The sequence below is a fragment of the Scyliorhinus canicula genome, chromosome 23 (assembly GCF_902713615.1).
Source record: "Scyliorhinus canicula chromosome 23, sScyCan1.1, whole genome shotgun sequence".
Lineage (NCBI taxonomy): Eukaryota > Metazoa > Chordata > Chondrichthyes > Carcharhiniformes > Scyliorhinidae > Scyliorhinus > Scyliorhinus canicula.
In genome coordinates, this window is record NC_052168.1 from 25,247,823 (window position 1) to 25,266,476 (window position 18,654).

At 53.5% G+C, this 18,654-nt stretch overlaps 1 protein-coding gene across 1 annotated transcript in view; it reads right to left on the reverse strand.

The window, feature by feature from the left end:
- Window positions 1–18,654, reverse strand: part of LOC119956641 — a 135,709-nt gene that overhangs the window by 65,054 nt on the left and 52,001 nt on the right. Inside the window, exons 4-7 of the mRNA XM_038783981.1 lie at window positions 16,631–16,712; window positions 16,197–16,407; window positions 13,272–13,707; window positions 5,996–6,131 (exon numbers count right to left, since the gene is read on the reverse strand). Coding sequence (XP_038639909.1) covers window positions 5,996–6,131; window positions 13,272–13,707; window positions 16,197–16,407; window positions 16,631–16,712 — 865 coding nt within the window. The remainder of the gene's footprint in view (window positions 1–5,995; window positions 6,132–13,271; window positions 13,708–16,196; window positions 16,408–16,630; window positions 16,713–18,654) is intronic.

Here is an 18,654-nt window from a genome sequence, read left to right on the forward strand (position 1 = left end):
CCACCCCCCGCCCAACTCCCCCCCCCCCGGCCCCCACTCCCCCCCCCCGCCCCACTGCCCTCCCCCCCCCACCCCCACCCCCCCCCCCGCCCCAACTCCCCCCCCCCACTGCCCCCACTTCCCCCTCCCCCCCCCGCCCCCACTTCCCCCTCCCCCCCCCCCTCTAGTCCCATGTTTCCCACTTTAAAATTATTTTAATCCTAGTTTCTTGGTTTCATTTAAAATCTTACACCCCAGGGCAGCACGATGGCGCAGTGGTTAGCCCTGCTGCCTCACGCCGGCGAGGACCCGGGTTCGAATCTTGGCCCTGGGTCACTGCCCGTGTGGAGTGTGGTGAATCACAATCCTAGTAATTCACACTGTGTTATATTGTATGTGTTGTGTCCGTGTAAGCTTGGTATACGAGCAGTTGCGCGGCTCTGCCCATAGGGGGAGATGTGGAGTTTGTACTGGGCTCCACCCTTGGCTCCGCCCATGGCTCCGCCCATGGCTCCTCCCACTAACCGGAAGTATAAAGATCTGCAGTCGTGAGCCTGCCTGCCAGTTCATCTCGTCGCAGGCAGGCTCTGTTGTAAGACTATTAAAGCCACTGTTCACTTCCAACCACGTGTCCTGTGAATTGATGGTCACACCATGGGGTTTGCACATTCTCCCCGTGCCTGCGTGGGTCTCACCCCCCACAACCCAAAGATGTGCAGGGTAGGTGGATTGACCGCTAAACCGCCCCTTAATTGGGAAAAGAAAATAATTGGCTACTCCAAATTTCTGAAAAAAATGAAACAAAATCTTACACCCCATGCAAGATCTTTAAATCTTCACTTTGTGATTTTTTTTTTGTCAACATTTCAAAAACAACCGCTTCGTTAAATTAGGGTTCGGGCAGGTTCAGCTCCCTCCGTGGGTGAGGGGTTGCCTGGAGACTGTTGCTAGGCCACCAGCCAGCTGGAACCAGCAGAGATTTCCTTCCTGGCCCTCGGCACAGCTAAGTGTACCAAACGGGGGATGGGAAAGGCAGGAGGGGGGACCGGGGTCCGCGAGGCACAGAGGCTGGAGGGGATTCAGAGATAGACGGCCGTACAGAAGCTGGTCGTGCCATCGGGGCCATGGAGATAGGGCTAACTCAGCCGCGTTGATGTCTCAGTAACCCACAGTCGGAAGCTGGACCCGCATTTATTGCCGATCCCTAGTTGTCCCTTGAGAAGGTGGTGGTGAGCTGCCTCCATGAACCCCTGCAGTCCGTGTGGTGTAGGTACACCCACAGTGCTGTTAGGGAGGGAGCTCCAAGATAGGGCGGAATGGTGGGTGCAGTGGTTAGCACTGCTGCCTCACAGCTACAGGGTCCCCGGTTTGATTCCCGGCTGGGTCACTGTCTGTGTGGAGTCTGCACATCCTCCCCGTGTGTGCGTGGGTTTCCTCCGGGTGCTCCGGTTTCCTCCCACAGTGCAGGTTTGGTGGATTGGCCAGGCTAAAACTACCGCTTAGTGTTCAAAGGTTAGGTGTGGTTACGGGGATAAGGCGGGGAATTGGGCCGAGTGGGGTGCTCTTTCGGAGGGGGCGGGGCAGACTCCATGGGCCGAATGGCCTTCTTCTGCACTGTAGCGATTCTATAATTCGGGCCCAGCGACAGTGAAGGAACGGCCGATATATTTCCAAGTCAGGATGATGAATGGCTTGGAGGGGAGCCTCCATGTGGTGGTTGTCCGATGGATCTGCCGGTGACCAGATCTCGCAGGCATAGAGTTTCCAGTGCAGGAGGAGGCCATTCGGCCCCTCGAGTCTGTACCGTCCCTTGTAAAGAGCACCCTACTTAAGCCCACACCTCCACCCTATCCTGGTAACCCAGTAACCCCACCCAACCTTTTTGGACACTAAGGGCAATTTATCACGGCCAATCCACCTAACCCGCACATCTTTGGACTGTGGGAGGAAACCGGAGCACCCGGAGGAAACCCACGCACACACGGGGAGGACGTGCAGACTCCGCACAGACAGTGACCCAAGCCGAGAACCGAACCTGGGACCCTGGAGCTATGAAGCAACAGTGCTAACTGCTGGGCTACCGTGCCGCCCATATACGGCTTGTCCAGTTAATTTCTGGTCAGTGGTAATGCCTGGGTTGTTGATAGTGTAGCATTCAGCAATGGTAGTGCCAATGATTGTCATGGGGCGATGGTACAATCCTCGCGTTTTTGGAGGTGGTAAATGCCTGGCATTTGTGTGACATGAATGTTACCTGTCGCTCAAACCTCAATACTGACCAGGCCTTACTGCATATAGACATGGACTGCTTCGATATCCGAGGATTTGTGAATGATGCTGAACGCTGTGCAGTCATCAGCAATCATCCCCACTTCTGAATTTATAATCATAGATTATCATAGAATTTACAGTGCAGAAGGAGGCCATTCGGCCCATCGAGTCTGCACCGGCTCTTGGAAAGAGCACCCTACCCAAGGTCAACACCTCCACCCTATCCCCATAACCCAGTAACCCCACCCAACACTAAGGGCAATTTTGGACACTAAGGGCAATTTATCATGGCCAATCCACCTAACCCGCACATCTTTGGACTGTGGGAGGAAACCGGAGCACCCGGAGGAAACCCACGCACACACGGGGAGGACGTGCAGACTCCGCACAGACAGTGACCCAGCCGGGAATCGAACCTGGGACCCTGGAGCTGTGAAGCAATTGTGCTATCCACAATGCTACCGTGCTGCCCACTAATGGAGGGAAGGTCATTGATTTTATTTTAATAATATTTTTATTTTTTTTTATTTTTTTTATAAATTTAGATTACCCAATTATTTTTTCCAATTAAGGGGCAATTTAGCATGGCCAATCCACCTACCCTGCACATTTTTGGGTTGTGGGGGCGAAACCCACGCAGACACGGGGAGACTGTGCAAACTCCACACGGACAGTGACCCAGAGCCGGGATCGAACCTGGGACCTCAGCGCCGTGAGGCAGTTGTGCTAACCACTAGGCCACCGTGCTGCCCGGGAAGGTCATTGATGAAACAGTTTAAGAATGTTGGGCCTGAGGGCAGCTCGGTGGCGCAGTGGTTAGCACTGCTGCCTCACGGCGCCGAGGTCCCAGGTTCGATCCCGGCTCTGGGTCACTGTCCGTGTGGCGTTTGCACATTCTCCCCGTGTCTGCGTGGTTTCGCCCCCGCAACCCAAAGATGTGCAGAGTAGGTGGATTGGCCGCGCTAAATTGCCCCTTAATTGGAAAAGAATAATTTGGGCACTCTCAATTTATATTAAAAAAAAGAAGAAAAAAAGAATGTTGGGCCTAGGACACTATACTGAAGAACCCTTGATGTCCCGGGGCTGATATGATTGACTTCCAACCACCACAACAATTTTCCTTTTTGCTAGGTATGGCTCCGACAAAGTGCAGGGTTTCCCTCGATTCCCATTGACGTCATATTTTCCAGGATGCAGGTGTGGTGAATTATAGACCTACTAATTCACACTGTGTTCCAGTATATGTATTGTGTCCGTGTGGGCTCTGTATACGAGCCACTGCGCGGCTCTGCCCATAGGGGGAGATGAGGAGTTTGTACTGGGCTCCACCCTTAACTCTGCCCATGGCTCCTCCCACTAACCGGAAGTATAAAGCTGTGCAGTCGTGAGCCTGCCTGCCAGTTCATCTCGTCGCAGGCAGGCTCTGTTGTAAGATTATTAAAACCACTGTTCACTTCCAATCACGTGTCTTGTGAATTGATGGTCACATCAGTAGGTTCATAAGTTCATAAGATATAGGAGCAGAATTAGGCCATTTGGCCCATTGAGTCTGCTCCGCCCATTCAATCATGGCTGATCCTATCCTGGCCTCAACTCCACCGTCCTGCCCGTTCTCGATCTCCCTTCACCCCATTACCAATTAAACATCTGTCTAACTCCTCCTTAAATTTACTCCACCGCACTCTGGGGTAGAGAATTCCACAGATTCACCACCCTTTGGGAGAAGTGGGGCGAGATTCTCAACATTTCACGACGGCGGGAACCATCCCTGGTCGCTGCCGGTGTGAACATGGCGTCAAAAGCTGGTTTGAAGCTTGTGGGGGGCGCAGAGGGGAGTGAGCACCACGGCCGTGCTCGGGAGGGGGCTGGCCCGCGATTGGTGCCCACTGATCATCGGGCCGGCGTCTCAAAGGGACGCACTCTTTCCTCAAGCCGCCACGGCTTGCAGGGCAGCAGAGGGGAAGACGGCAACCGCGCATGCGCGGGTTGGAGCCGGCCAACCTGCGCATGCGCGGCTGACGTCACTTAGGCGCGCCGGCCGCGTCATTCTCGGCGCACCCCCTTGATGTAAGCGTCAAGGCCTGGCGGCCGAGAGTTACGGAGCGTCACTCCTAGCCCCCCCGGGTGGGGGTGAATTCGGTGAGAGGAGCGGGCTCCGAGGCCGTCGTGAAACTCGGCCGAGTTCACGATGGCCTTTACAATTTTTCCCGGGAGCGGAGAATCGCGCCCCTCATCTCTGGAATCAATCTAGTGAACCTCCTCTGAACTGCCTCCAATGCCACTACATCTTTCCTCAAATACGGAACCAAAACCGTGCACAATACTCTAGGTGCGGTCTTACCCAATGTCTTGTGTAGTTGTAACAACACTTCCTTATCTTTATACACCCACAATGCTTTTCTGCATTTCGGGGTAGATGCCTGTTGTACTGTTACTGGAACAACTTTGCTCGGACGTGGTTGGTTCTGGGGTACAACGTCTTCGGTTCTGTAGCTGGGATATGGTCAGGGCCCATCGCCTTCTCAGTACCCAGTGCCTTGATGTCACAGGGAGTGAATAACAATTGGCCGATGACTGTATCTGTGACGCTCTGGACCTCTGGCAGAGGCTTGGGTGGATGGACCGCTCAGCGGGTCTGGCTGAAGGTTGTTGCGAATGCTGCAGCCATGTCTTCTGCACCAATGCATTGGGCCACTCCAACATTGAGGATGGGGATATTTGTGGAGCCCCCCCCCCCCCCCTCCTCCAGCGAGCTGCTTTATTGTCCACCGCCTGGGCAGCACGGTGGCACAGTGGTTGGCACAGCAGCCTCACGGCGCTGAGGACCCGGGTTCGAATCCCGGCCCTGGGTCACTGTCTATGTGGAGTTTGCACATTCTCCCCGTGTCTGCGTAGGTTTCACCCCCACAACCCAAAGATGTGCAGGGTAGGTGGATTGGCCACGCTAAATTGCCCCTTAATTGGACAAAAAATAATTGGTTACTCTAAAATTTAAAAAAAATAATGTTCACCCACCATTCACGGCTGAATAAAGAACAAAGAAAGTACAGCACGGGAACAGGCCCTTCGGCCCTCCAAGCCCTGTGCCGACCATGCTGCCCGTCTAACCTAATACCTTCTACACTTCCGGGATCCGTATCCCTCTATTCCCATCCTATTCATGTATTTGTCAAGATGCCCCTTAAATGTCACTATCGTCCCTGCTTCCACCCCCTCCCCCGGCAGCGAGTTCCAGGCACCCACTACCCTCTGTGTAAAAAACTTCCCTCGTACATCTCCTCTAAACTTTCCCCCTCGCACCTTAAACCTATGCCCCCTAGTAATTGACCCCTCTACCCCGGGGAAATAGCTTCTGACCATTCACTCTGTCCATGCCCCTCATAGTCTTGTAGACCTCTATCAGGTAGCCCCCTCGACCTCCGTCTCTGTAGTGAGATGTGGCAGCCGTTGGGAGGTGGAATCGCTCAGCTGCGTCCATTATTTGCAGCTCCCCCTGTGCTGCAGCTTTGCCAGGTTGGCACCTCATGTTAAGCTCTGCCTGCTGCGATGCCAGGCAGGGCCCAGCTGTGAATCACAGCCTCAGCCCCAGTACCCACCCCAGCTGATCTCAACCAACCTGGCGCAAGCTGGGAATGACGTTTGGCGCTTCGATCGGAGTTGCTCAAACGGACGAGCGTCTCGACCAACGGAAGCCACGTGGAAACGCATTTTGGAGAGTCGGGGACCCCGTGACCTGATGACTCACCTCCTGCTGCTGAATCTTCCTGGGGTAGGTGCTACTTTTCCTCGATTCCTCGTTGCACCGATGGGATGTTGACGTCTCTCTTCCCATTTTCCCCACGCCGGAGGAATTGAATTCCCGGTAGGATTCGGTCACTGGCCTGTTGGAAAACACTCAGTGTGAACCGATTCGCTGATACCGGCTGTGACAATAAATCAGCCCCACCCCCCCCCCCCCCCCCCCCCCCCCCCCCCCCCTTTCCTGTTTGACACTCGAACGTCAGAACGATCGGTCAGAGCAGGCGACATTTCACCTCCCGGAAATTCTTAGAGTTTCCCCCTTTTATCCCCTCCCTCACCACCCCACCCCACTATAGAACATAGAACATTACAGCGCAGTACAGGCCCTTCGGCCCACGATGTTGCGCCGACCTGTGAAACCCCTCTAAAGTCCCTCTACACTATTCCCTTATCGTCCATATGCCTATCCAATGACCATTTGAATGCCCTTAGTGTTGGCGAGTCCACTACTGTTGCAGGCAGGGCATTCCACGCCCTTACTACTCTCTGAGTAAAGAACCTACCTCTGACATCTGTCCTATATCTATCTCCCCTCAATTTAAAGCTATGTCCCTTCGTGCTAGACATCACCATCTGAGGAAAAAGGCTCTCACTGTCCACCCTATCTAATCCTCTGATCATCTTGTATGCCTCTATTAAGTCACCTCTTAACCTTCTTCTCTCTAACAAAAACAGCCTCAAGTCCCTCAGCCTTTCCTCATCAGATCTTCCCTCCATACCAGGCAACATCCTGGTAAATCCCCTCTGCACCCTTTCCAAAGCTTCCACGTCCTTCCTATAATGCGGCGACCAGAACTGCACACAATGCTCCAAATGTGGCTGCACCAGAGTTTTGTACAACTGCAACATGACCTCATGGCTCCGAAACTCAATTCCTCTACTAATAAAAGCTAACACACCATAGGCCTTCTTAACAACCCTCTCAACCTGGGTGGCAACTTTCAGGGATCTATGGACATGGACACCGAGATCTCTCTGCTCGTCCACACTACCAAGAATCTTCCCATTAGCCCAGTACTCTGCCTTTCTGTTATTCCTTGCAAAATGAATCACCTCACACTTTTCTACATTAAACTCCATTTGCCACCTGTCAGCCCAGCTCTGCAGCTTATCTATGTCCCTCTGTAACTTGTAACATCCTTCTGCACTGTCCACAACTCCACCGACTTTAGTGCCGTCTGAAAATTTACTCACCCATCCTTCTGCGCCCCCCTCCAGGTCATTTATAAAATGAGAAAAAGCAGTGGCCCCAAAACAGATCCTTGCGGTAACTAGACACCAGTCTGAACATTTCCCATCAACCACCACCCTTTGTCTTCTTCCAACTAGCCAATTTCTGACCCAAACTGCTAAATCACCCTGAATCCCATGCCTCTGTATTTTCTGTGAGGCAATGCATTTTGGAAAGTCTAATACAGGTGGGAGATATACAGTAAATGGCAGAACCCTTAGTATTGACAGGCAGAGGGATCTGCACGTACAGAATGGCATCACAGGTGGAGAAGGTCGTGAAGAAGGCATACGGCATACTTGGCTTCATTGGCCGGGGCATTGAGTATAAAAATTGGCGAGTCATGTTGCAGCTGTACAGAACCTTAGTTAGGCCACACTTGGAGTATCGTGTTCAATTCTGGTTGCCACACTACCAGAAGGATGTGGAGGCTTTAGAGAGGGTGCAGAAGAGGTTTACCAGGATGTTGCCTGGTATGGAGGACATTAGCTATGAGGAGCGGTTGAATAAACTCGGTTTGTTCTCATTGGAACGACGGAGGTTGAGGGGCGACCTGATAGAGGTCAACAAAATTATGAGGGGCACAGACAGAGTGGATAGTCAGAGGCTTTTCCCCAGGGTAGAAGAGTCTAGGGGAGATACGTTTAAGGTGCGAGGGGCAAGGTTTAGAGGAGATGTGCGAGGGAAGTATTTTACACAGAGGGTAGTGGGTGCCTGGAACTCGCTGCCGGAGGAGGTGGTGGAAGCAGGGACGATAGTGGCGTTTCAGGGGCATCTTGACAAATACATGAATAGGATGGGAATAGAGGGGTACGGACCCCGGAAGTGTAGAAGGTTTTAGGTTAAACGGACAGCATGGTCGGCGCAGGCTTGGAGGGCCGAAGGGCCTGTTCCTGTGCCGTACTTTTCTTTGTTCTTTCTGAATGTATGTGCCGGCTTCTTTGGAGGTGTTTTGTAATTTGTAATTTAGGAATTGCTGGATATAACATATAAAAAATCAATAAAAACATTTTCAAAAAAAAAGTGACTGACGGATTTTTTACACTCTCCAGGTACAGAATTTCCTATTGGATTTACTAGCGACTGTCTTAGAACACAGAACAGTACAGGCCCTTCAGCCCACAATGTTGTGCCGACCACTTATCCTAATCGAAGATCAACCTAACCTACATCCCTTCAATTTACTGCTGTCCATGTGCCTGTCTAAGAGTCGCTTAAATGTCCCTAATGACTCTGACTCCACCACCTCTGCTGGCAGTGCATTCCACACACCCACCACTCTCTGTGTAAAGAATCTACCTCTGACTTCTCCCCTATACCTTCCTCCAGTTACCTTAAAATTATGTCCCCTCGTGACAGCCATTTCCACCCTGGGGAAAAGTCTCTGGCTATCCAGTCTGTCCATGCCTCTCATCACCTCTATCAAGTCACCTCTCTGCTTTATTCGCTCCAGTGAGAAAAGCCCTCGCTCCCTCAACCTTTTCTTCATAAGATATGCCCTCCAGTCCAGGTAGCATCCTGGTAAATCTCCTCTGTACCCTCTCCAAAGCATCCACATCCTTCCTATAATGAGGCAACCAGAACTGGACACAATATTCCAAGTGTAATTTATTGTATTTCTTGCATTTTGAGTCTCCACTGACAAATGAAAATATCTCTTCTTACATCTTACATCTGCCCTTTGCACAATCCTAAATGCCCCGATCAGCGAAAGAGACCCGAGGAGTTCGAGTGCAAGCAAGCATCCAGCAGAGGGCAGCAGAGCAGAGCTACTGATTGGCTGTTCCGGGGAGATTTGCATACGTGCAGTGCGGTCAGCCTAATTTGAAGGTGGTTTGTGAAGGGGCTGTTGTCAAGTGACAGTTCTTTATTCCTTTCACTTATTAATTATTTGATACTATATTTGTAATCAGTTAAGGTAAAGGGTAAAAATGGCAGGAGTTCCCAGACCCGTGTTATGCTCCTCGTGCGCAATGTGGGAGTTCAGGGACGCGGCCGTGCCCCTGACTCCTTCATGTGCGGGAAGTGTGTCCAGCTGCAGCTCCTGTTACACCGCATGACGGCTCTGGAGCTGCGGATGGACTCACTTTGGAGCATCCGCGATGCTGAGGAGGTCGTGGATAGCACGTTCAGTGAGTTGGTCACACCGCAGATTAGGATTGGTGAGGGAGACAGGGAATGGTGACCAAAAGGCAGAGAAAGAGCAGGAAGGCAGTGCAGGTGTCCCCTGCAGTCATCTCCCTCCAAAACAGATATACCGTTTTGTATACTGTTGGGGGAGATGACTCACCAGGGAAGGCAGTAGTAGCCAGGCTCATGGCACAGTGGCTGGCTCTGCTGCACAGAAGGGCAGGAAAAAGACTGGCAGGGCTATAGTCATAGGGGATTCAATTGTAAGGGGAGTAGATAGGCGGCTCTGTGGTCGAAAACGAGACTCCCGAATGGTATGTTGCCTCCCAGGTGCTCGGGTCAGGGACGTCTCCGATCGGCTGCAGGACATACTGAAGGGGGAGGGTGAACAGCCAGTTGTCGTGGTGCATATAGGCACCAACGATATAGGTAAAAAAAGGGATGAGGTCCTACAATCAGAATTTAGGGAGTTAGGAGATCAGTTAAAAAGTAGGACCTCAAAGGTAGTAATCTCAGGATTGCTACCAGTGCCACGGGACAGTCAGAGTAGAAATTCAAGAATAGTCAGAATGAATACGTGGCTTGAGAGATGGTGCAGGAGGGAGGGGTTCAGATTTTTGGGACATTGGAACCGGTTCTGGGGGCGGTGGGACCATTACAAACCGGATGGTCTACACCTGGGCAGGACTGGAACCAATGTCCTAGGGAGTGCTTTTGCTAACACTGTTGGGGAGGTTTTAAACTAATGTGGCAGGGGGATGGGAACCAGATTAGGAAGTTAGAGGTCAGTAAAGAAGCAGCAACTAAAGCCAGTAAGGTACGAGACAATAAACTCAATGTGACTAAGGGGAAGAGTAGACAGAGAAGAGATGATGAACGCAAAGGGACAGGTAGTCTGAGGTGCATTTGTTTTAATGCGAGAAGTGTAGCAGGTAAGGCAGATGAACTTAGGACTTGGATCAGTACCTGGGAATATGATACTATTGGTATTACTGAGACTTGGTTGAGGGAAGGGCAGGACTGGCAACTGAATATCCCAGGGTATAGATGCTTCAGGAGGGATAGAGAGGGAGGTAGAAGGTGGGGAGGAGTTGCATTACTCGTCAGAGATGATATCACAGCTGTGATTAAGGAGGGCACGATGGAGGATCGAGCACTGAGGCAATATGGGTGGAGCTGAGAAATAGGAAGGGTGCAGTAACATTGTTGGGACTTTACTACAGGCCTCCCAAAAGCGAGCATGAAGTAGAGGTACAAATATGCAGACAGATTATAGAAAATGTAGGAGCAATAGGGTGGTTGTGATGGGAGATTTTAACTTCCCCAGCATTGAATGGGATTTGTGTAGTGTTGGAGGTGTAGATGGAGCAGAGTTTGTAAGGAGCATCCAGGAGAGTTTTTTAGAGCAGTATGTAAATAGTCCAACTCGGGAAGGGGCCATACTGGACCTGGTATTGGGGAATGATCCCGGCCAGGTGGTTGATGTTTCAGTCGGTGATTACTTTGGGAATAGTGATCACAATTCCGTAAATTTTAGAATACTCATGGACAAGGACAAGAGTGGTCCGAAAGGAAGAGTGCTAAATTGGGGATAGGCAGAGTATAACAAAATTCGGCAGGAGCTAGGGAATGTGGATTGGGAGCAGCTGTTTAAGGGTAAATCCACATTTGAAATGTGGAAGTCTTTTAAGGAAAGGTTGATTAGAGTGCAGGACAGACATGTTCCTGTGAAAATGAGGGATAGAAATGGCAAGATTAGGGAACCATGGATGACGGGTGGAATTGTGAGACTAGCTAAGATGAAAAAGGAAGCATACATAGGATCGAGGCGACTCAAAACTGATGAAGCTTTGGAGGAATATCGAGAAAGTAGGACGAATCTCAAACGCGCAATAAAGAGGGCTAAAAGGGGGCATTAAATATCTTTGGCTAACAGGGTTAAGGAAAATCCCAAAGCCTTTTATTCGTATGTAAGGAGCAAGAGGGTAACTAGAGAAAGGATTGGCCCACTCAAAGACAAAAGAGGGAATTTATGCGTGGACTCAGAGGAAATGGGTGAGATTCTTAATGAGTACTTTGCATCGGTATTCACAAAGGAAAGGGACAAGACGGATGTTGAGGCTAGGGATGGATGTTTAAATACTCTCGGTCAAGTTGTCATACGGAAAGGGGAAGTTTTGGGTATTCTAAAAGACATTAAGGTGGACAAGTCCCCAGGACCGGATGGGATCTATCCCAGGTTACTGAGGGAGGCGAGGGTCGAAATAGCTGGGGCCTTAACAGATATCTTTGCAGCATCCTTGAGCACGGGTGAGGTCCCGGAGGACTGGAGAATTGCTAATGTTGTCCCTTTGTTTAAGAAGGGTAGCAGGGACAATCCAGGGAATTACAGACCTGTGAGCTTGACGTCAGTGGTAGGCAAACTGTTGGAGAAGATACTGAGGGATAGGATCTATTCACATCTGGAAGAAAATAGACTTATCAGTGATAGGCAGCATGGTTTTGTGCAGGGAAGGTCATGTCTTACAAACCTAATAGAATTCTTTGAGGAAGTGACAAAGCTAATTGATGAGGGAAGGGCTGTAGATGTCGTATACATGGACTTTAGTAAGGCGTTTGATAAGGTTTCCCATGGCAGGTTGATGGCAAAAGTGAAGTTGTATGGGGTTCAGGGTGTACTAGCTAGATGGATAAAGAACTGGCTGGGCAACAGGAGACAGAGAGTAGTGGTGGAAGGGAGTGTCTCAAAATGGAGAAGGGTGACTAGTGGTGTTCCACAGGGATCCGTGCTCGGACCACTGTTGTTTGTGATCTACATAAATGACCTGGAGGAAAGTATAGGTGGTCTGATTAGCAAGTTTGCAGATGATACTAAGATTGGTGGAGTTGCAGATAGTGAGGAGGACTGTCAGAGAATACAACAAAATATTGATAGATTGGAGAGTTGGGCAGAGAAATGGCAGATGGAGTTCAATCCAGGCAAATGCGAGGTGATGCATTTTGGAAGATCAAATTCAAGAGCGGACTATATGGTCAATGGAAGGGTCTTGGGGAAAATGGATGTGCAGAGAGATCTGGGAGTTCAGGTCCATTGTACCCTGAAGGTGGCAACGCAGGTCGATAGAGTGGTCAAGAAGGCATACAACATGCTTGCCTTCATCGGACGGGGTATTGAGTACAAGAGTCGGCAGGTCATGTTACAGTTGTATAGGTCTTTGGTTAGGCCACATTTGGAATACTGCGTGCAGTTCTGGTCGCCACATTACCAGAAGGATGTGGATGCCTTGGAGAGGGTGCAGAGGAGGTTCACCAGGATGTTGCCTGGTATGGAGGGGGCTAGCTATGAAGAAAGGTTGAGTAGATTAGGATTGTTTTCGTTGGAAAGACGGAGGTTGAGGGGGGACCTGATTGAGGTCTACAAAATTATGAGAGGTATGGACAGGGTGGATAGCAAGAAGCTTTTTCCAAGAGTGGGGGTGTCAATTACAAGGGGTCACGATTTCAAGGTGAGAGGGGGAAAGTTTAAGGGAGATGTGCGTGGAAAGTTTTTTACGCAGAGGGTGGTGGGTGCCTGGAACACTTTGCCAGCGGAGGTGGTAGAGGCGGGCACGATAGCATCATTTAAGATGCATCTAGACAGGTATATGAACGGGTGGGAAACAGAGGGAAGTAGATCCTTGGAAAATAGGCACCAGGGTTAGATAAAGGATCAGGATCGGCGCAGGCTGGGAGGACCGAAGGGCCTGTTCCTGTGCTGTAATTTTCTTTGTTCTTTGTTCGAGATTCCCTCCCGCTTTCTGATTCCTTGATGGCTATTCCCTGTCCTATTGCACACACCTTGTAAGGGAGACGTGCTCACCTGCGTTCTTGTCCGAACAAACGGTCAACTTCCTCGAGCCCCGGGCTGCGTGTCCGATTCCTCTGCCCTGGCTGCTTACCGTCCTGCTCCAGCCTCTCCCGACTGATGATTCGTTTGGGTTTGGGGATGTCCGCCAGCGCCGTGTAGTCCCTGTAGAGTAGCCTGCTGTCCAGACTCGTCACGCTGCCCGTGCCCCAGCTCGACTCCGACTCGAAGGAACTCTGGGATGAGGTCAGCCGGCCGAGGGACAGCGGCCCCCCGGAGCCGGCGGCGTTCCCGGAGCAGCTCTGGCCGGCATTCTTGGCGTCCGCGGTGCGGCGCGCGCTGGGAGACAGGTTGTGGGCCGAGTCCTGTTTCGCTCGTTCCAGGGAGAAATATCCGCTTTCCACCCGGGAATTCCGGCTGCTCCCTCGCTCTCCGCTCACCAACTCCGGGTCTGCCGAGGACAGAAACACATTCAGTTCGGAGCTGCACCCATACTTAACAACCCCAATTTTAAAATATCCTTTCTTGTTCCAGTCCTTCCCGTGGTCACGGTAGCATGGTGGTTAGCATAAATGCTTCACAGCTCCAGGGTCCCAGGTTCGATTCCCGGCTGGGTCACTGTCTGTGTGGAGTCTGCACGTTCTCCCCCTGTGTGCGTGGGTTTCCTCCGGGTGCTCCGGTTTCCTCCCACAAAGATCATAGAATTTACAATACGGGGGAGAACGTGCAGACTCCGCACAGACAGCGACCCAAGCCGGGAATCGAGCCTGGGTCCCTGGCGCTGTTGTGAGGCAGCAGTGCTAACCACTGAGCCGCCATGATGATAATACCTTCAGGATTACACACTGCAAATTGGTCCCCTCATTTAAAAAGGTTTGAATGTGAGGGAGTTCAGTGAAGATTCACTCGGTTTATTCCTGGTACGAAGGGGTGAAGAGGGGGTGAGGAGGTCGGGCCTATACCCAGTGGAGCCTCGAGGACTGAGAGGCGATCTTATTGATGTGAGAATCAGAGGGGGCTTGACATAGAGACATGGAAGGGACGTGTCCCCCCTCTGGAGGAGGAGGGACAATCTAGAACCATGGGGCACAAATTCAGGATAAGGGATCGCCCACTTACGGCAGCGATAATTTCGTCTCCCAGAGGATTGCGAATTCTCAAGAGTTCACTATCCCAGAGAGCGGTGTTAGGCTGGGGCACTGAATATGTTCACGGTTCAGATGGATAAGAGTTATAGAATTTATAGAACAGTACAGCACAGAACTGGCCCTTCGGCCCTCAATGTTGTGCCGAGCATTGATCACCCTACTCAAATCCACGTATCCACCCTATACCCGTAACCCAACAACCCCCACCTTAACCTTACTTTTTTTTTAGGACACTACGGGCAATTTATCATGGCCAATCCACCTAACCCGCACATCTTTGGACTGTGGGAGGAAACCGGAGCACCCGGAGGAAACCCACGCACACAGGGGGAGGACATGCAGACTCCACACAGACAGTGACCCAGCCGGGAATCGAACCTGGGACCCTGGAGCTGTGAAGCATTTATGCTAACCACCATGCTACCCTGCTGCCCTGACATCTTTGGGTTGTGGGGGTGAAACCCACGCAGACACGGAGAGAATGTGCAAACTCCACACGGACAGTGACCCAGAGCCGGGATCGAACCCGGGACCTCGGTGCCGTGAGGCAGCAGTGCTAACCACTCTAACTCTTTCTCAAAGCTGGCGAGATCTGGTAATGGGGTCAGATTTATACTGTCTGGGTGGGGCTAGATAGGGGGCCAACGATAAGTGGAGATAGACAAAGATGTCGAGGACAGAAAGACAAAGGAAATGTAAATGAGGTGATTAAGGCTTAGAAGGGCGATGATAGTGGCACAGAAAGAGATTAGAATTAGCACTTGGAATATTGGGCATAATTCTGGTCGCCACACTACCAGAAGGATGTGGAGGCTTTGGAGAGGGTGCAGAGGAGGTTTACCAGGATGTTGCCTGGTATGGAGGGTGTTAGCTATGCGGAGGGGCTGAATAGACTCGGACTGTTTACATTGGAATGATAGAGGTCGAGGGGTGACCTGATTGACAAGATTATGAGGGGCATGGATACAGTGGATGGGCAGGCACTCTTTCCCAGGGTGGAGGGATCAGTCACCAGGGGGCATAGGTTTGAGGTCCGTGGGGCAAAGTTTAGAACATAGAACATAGAACAGTACAGCACAGAACAGGCCCTTCGGCCCTCGATGTTGTGCCGAGCAATGATCACCCTACTCAAACCCACGTATCCACCCTATACCCGTTACCCAATAACCCCCCCCCCCCCAACCTTACTTTTTAGGACACTACGGGCAACTTAGCATGGCCAATCCACCTAACCCGCACATCTTTGGACTGTGGGAGGAAACCGGAGCACCCGGAGGAAACCCACGCACACACGGGGAGGACGTGCAGACTCCGCACAGACAGTGACCCAGCCGGGAATGGAACCTGGGACCCTGGAGCTGTGAAGCATTTATGCCATCCACCATGCTACCGTGCTGCCCATAGAGGAGATGTGCGCGGCAGGTTTTTTACGCAGAGGGTGGTGAGTGCCTGGAACGCGTCGCCAGGGGAGGTTGTGGAAGCAGATACATTAACGGCGTTCATAAGGCATCTTGACAAAGACATGGATAGGACGGGTATAGAGGGATTCGGCACGAGGGAGTGCTGAGGGTTTTGGCCAAGATTGGTATCATGACCGGTACAGGCTGGGAGGGCCGAAGGGCCTGTTCCTGGGCTGTATTGTTCTTTGTTCTAACCCCTTGCCCACGTGTGAAAGGCAAAGCTATACCATCATTTCAGTTGACTACAGATTGCGCTGGTGAGTAAATAGCTGGGTGGATCTGTGCCGTGAAGATTATATTCGCCGCCAATATGTTCCGATCCTCCAACTCACCTTTTGATGCTGCCGTCTTCCCTCTGGACTCTAGCGAGTCTGACCGCCCCCGGGTGTTCATTCTGTTGCGCAGTTGGCTCCATATCGGGCTGTCGGAATGCATGTCCCAGCTCCTCCTCTCCCCCTGCAGCACGGAGACACTCGGCCCCAGGATCCGCTCGGCTCGGTGTGAGTGCCCCCTGGTTACCATCGTGCTGGACAGCTCGGAGGTCTGCGGAGTGAAGTGGGGGGGAGGGGGGGAGGGGGGAGAGAGAAAATATAAACGTGTTACCGCCAAGGCAGATCCTCTGGCTGCGGACGGCTGCAATGGAACATAGAACATTACAGCGCAGTACGGGCCCTTCGGCCCTCGATGTTGCGCCGACCTGTGAAACCATCTGAAGCCTATCTGACCTACACTATTATAGAACATAGAACATGGAGTTTGGACTTACCCGAAACGAAGGGGTGTCCATGGCCCATTTCCTGGTAAACTGACTTGTCAGCTGGTTGTGCATTCCCTGTTCCACTTGGCAGCTTTAAAAATAAAAATAAACATAGATTCAGGGGACAGAAGGCGGCCATTCGGCCCCAAACCGCCATCCAGTTAGATCATGGCTGATCTGTATCCCAACCCCATTTACCGCCTTAGCCAGTCTTGCTTTGATGAGGGTACACCTGGAACACTCAGAGGGGGATGGCTTCTCCGCACCCCGACGCCAAAATCGCGGCCGGCGCTGGGGCGGAGAATCTCTTTTCCCGCAAGGAATCGGGTCAGGCGCCGGTTCTGCGGCCCCCGGAAAGCGGCCTACTCGGGGTAGCAGCCTCGTACCAGCCTCCCCGGACAGGCGCAGGAATGTGGCCCCCGGAAGGCGGCCTACTCGGGGTGCAGCCTCGTACCAGCCTCCCCGGACAGGTGCCGGTTCTGCGGCCCCCGGAAGGCGGCCTACTCGGGGTGCAGCCTCGTGCCAGCCTCCCCCGGACAGGCGCAGGTTCTGCGAGCCCCGGAAAGCGGCCTACTCGGGGTGCAGCCTCGTGCCAGCCTCCCCTGGACAGGCGCCGGAATGTGGGCCCCGGAAAGCGGCCTACTCGGGGTGCAGCCTCGTACCAGCCTCCCTGGACAGGCGCAGGAATGTGGCCCCCGGAAGGCGGCCTACTCGGGGTGCAGCCTCGTACCAGCCTCCCCGGACAGGTGCCGGTTCTGCGGCCCCCGGAAGGCGGCCTACTCGGGGTGCAGCCTCGTGCCAGCCTCCCCCGGACAGGCGCAGGTTCTGCGAGCCCCGGAAAGCGGCCTACTCGGGGTGCAGCCTCGTGCCAGCCTCCCCTGGACAGGCGCCGGAATGTGGGCCCCGGAAAGCGGCCTACTCGGGGTGCAGCCTCGTACCAGCCTCCCTGGACAGGCGCAGGAATGTGGCCCCCGGAAAGCGGCCTACTCGGGTTGCAGCCTCGTACCAGCCTCCCCGGACAGGCACCGGTTCTGCGGCCCCCGGAAAGCGGCCTACTCGGGGTGCAGCCTCGTACCAGCCTCCCCGGACAGGCGCCGGAATGTGGGCCCCGGAAAGCGGCCTACTCGGGGTGCAGCCTCGTGCCAGCCTCCCCCGGACAGGCGCCGGAATGTGGGCCCCGGAAAGCGGCCAACTCGGGGTGCAGCCTCGTGCCAGCCTCCCCCGGACAGGCGCCGGAATGTGGGCCCCGGAAAGCGGCCTACTCGGGGTGCAGTCTCGTGCCAGCCTCCCCGGACAGGCGCTGGTTCTGCAGGCCCCCGGAAAGCGGCCTACTCGGGGTGCAGCCTCGTACCAGCCTCCCCGGACAGGCGCCGGTTCGGCGGCCCCCGGAAAGCGGCCTACTCGGGGTGCAGCCTCGTGCCAGTGTCCCCGGACAGGTGCCGGAATGTGGGCCCCGGAAAGCGGCCTACTCGGGGTGCAGCCTCGTGCCAGCCTCCCCGGACAGGCGCAGGTTCTGCGAGCCCCGGAAAGCGGCCTACTCGGGGTGCAGCCTCGTACCAGCCTCCCCGGACAGGAGCCGGAATGTGGGCCCCGGAAAGCGGCCTACTCGGGGTGCAGCCTCGTACCAGCCTCCCCGGACAGGCGCTGGTTCTGCAGGCCCCCGGAAAGCGGCCTACTCGGGGTGCAGCCTCGTACCAGCCTCCCCGGACAGGCGCCGGAATGTGGGCCCCGGAAAGCGGCCTACTCGGGGTGCAGCCTCGTGCCAGCCTCCCCCGGACAGGCGCCGGTTCTGCGAGCCCCGGAAAGCGGCCTACTCGGGGTGCAGCCTCGTGCCAGTGTCCCCGGACAGGCGCCGGAATGTGGGCCCCGGAAAGCGGCCTACTCGGGGTGCAGCCTCGTGCCAGCCTCCCCCGGACAGGCGCCGGAATGTGGGCCCCGGAAAGCGGCCTACTCGGGGTGCAGCCTCGTGCCAGCCTCCCCCGGACAGGCGCCGGAATGTGGGCCCCGGAAAGCGGCCAACTCGGGGTGCATGA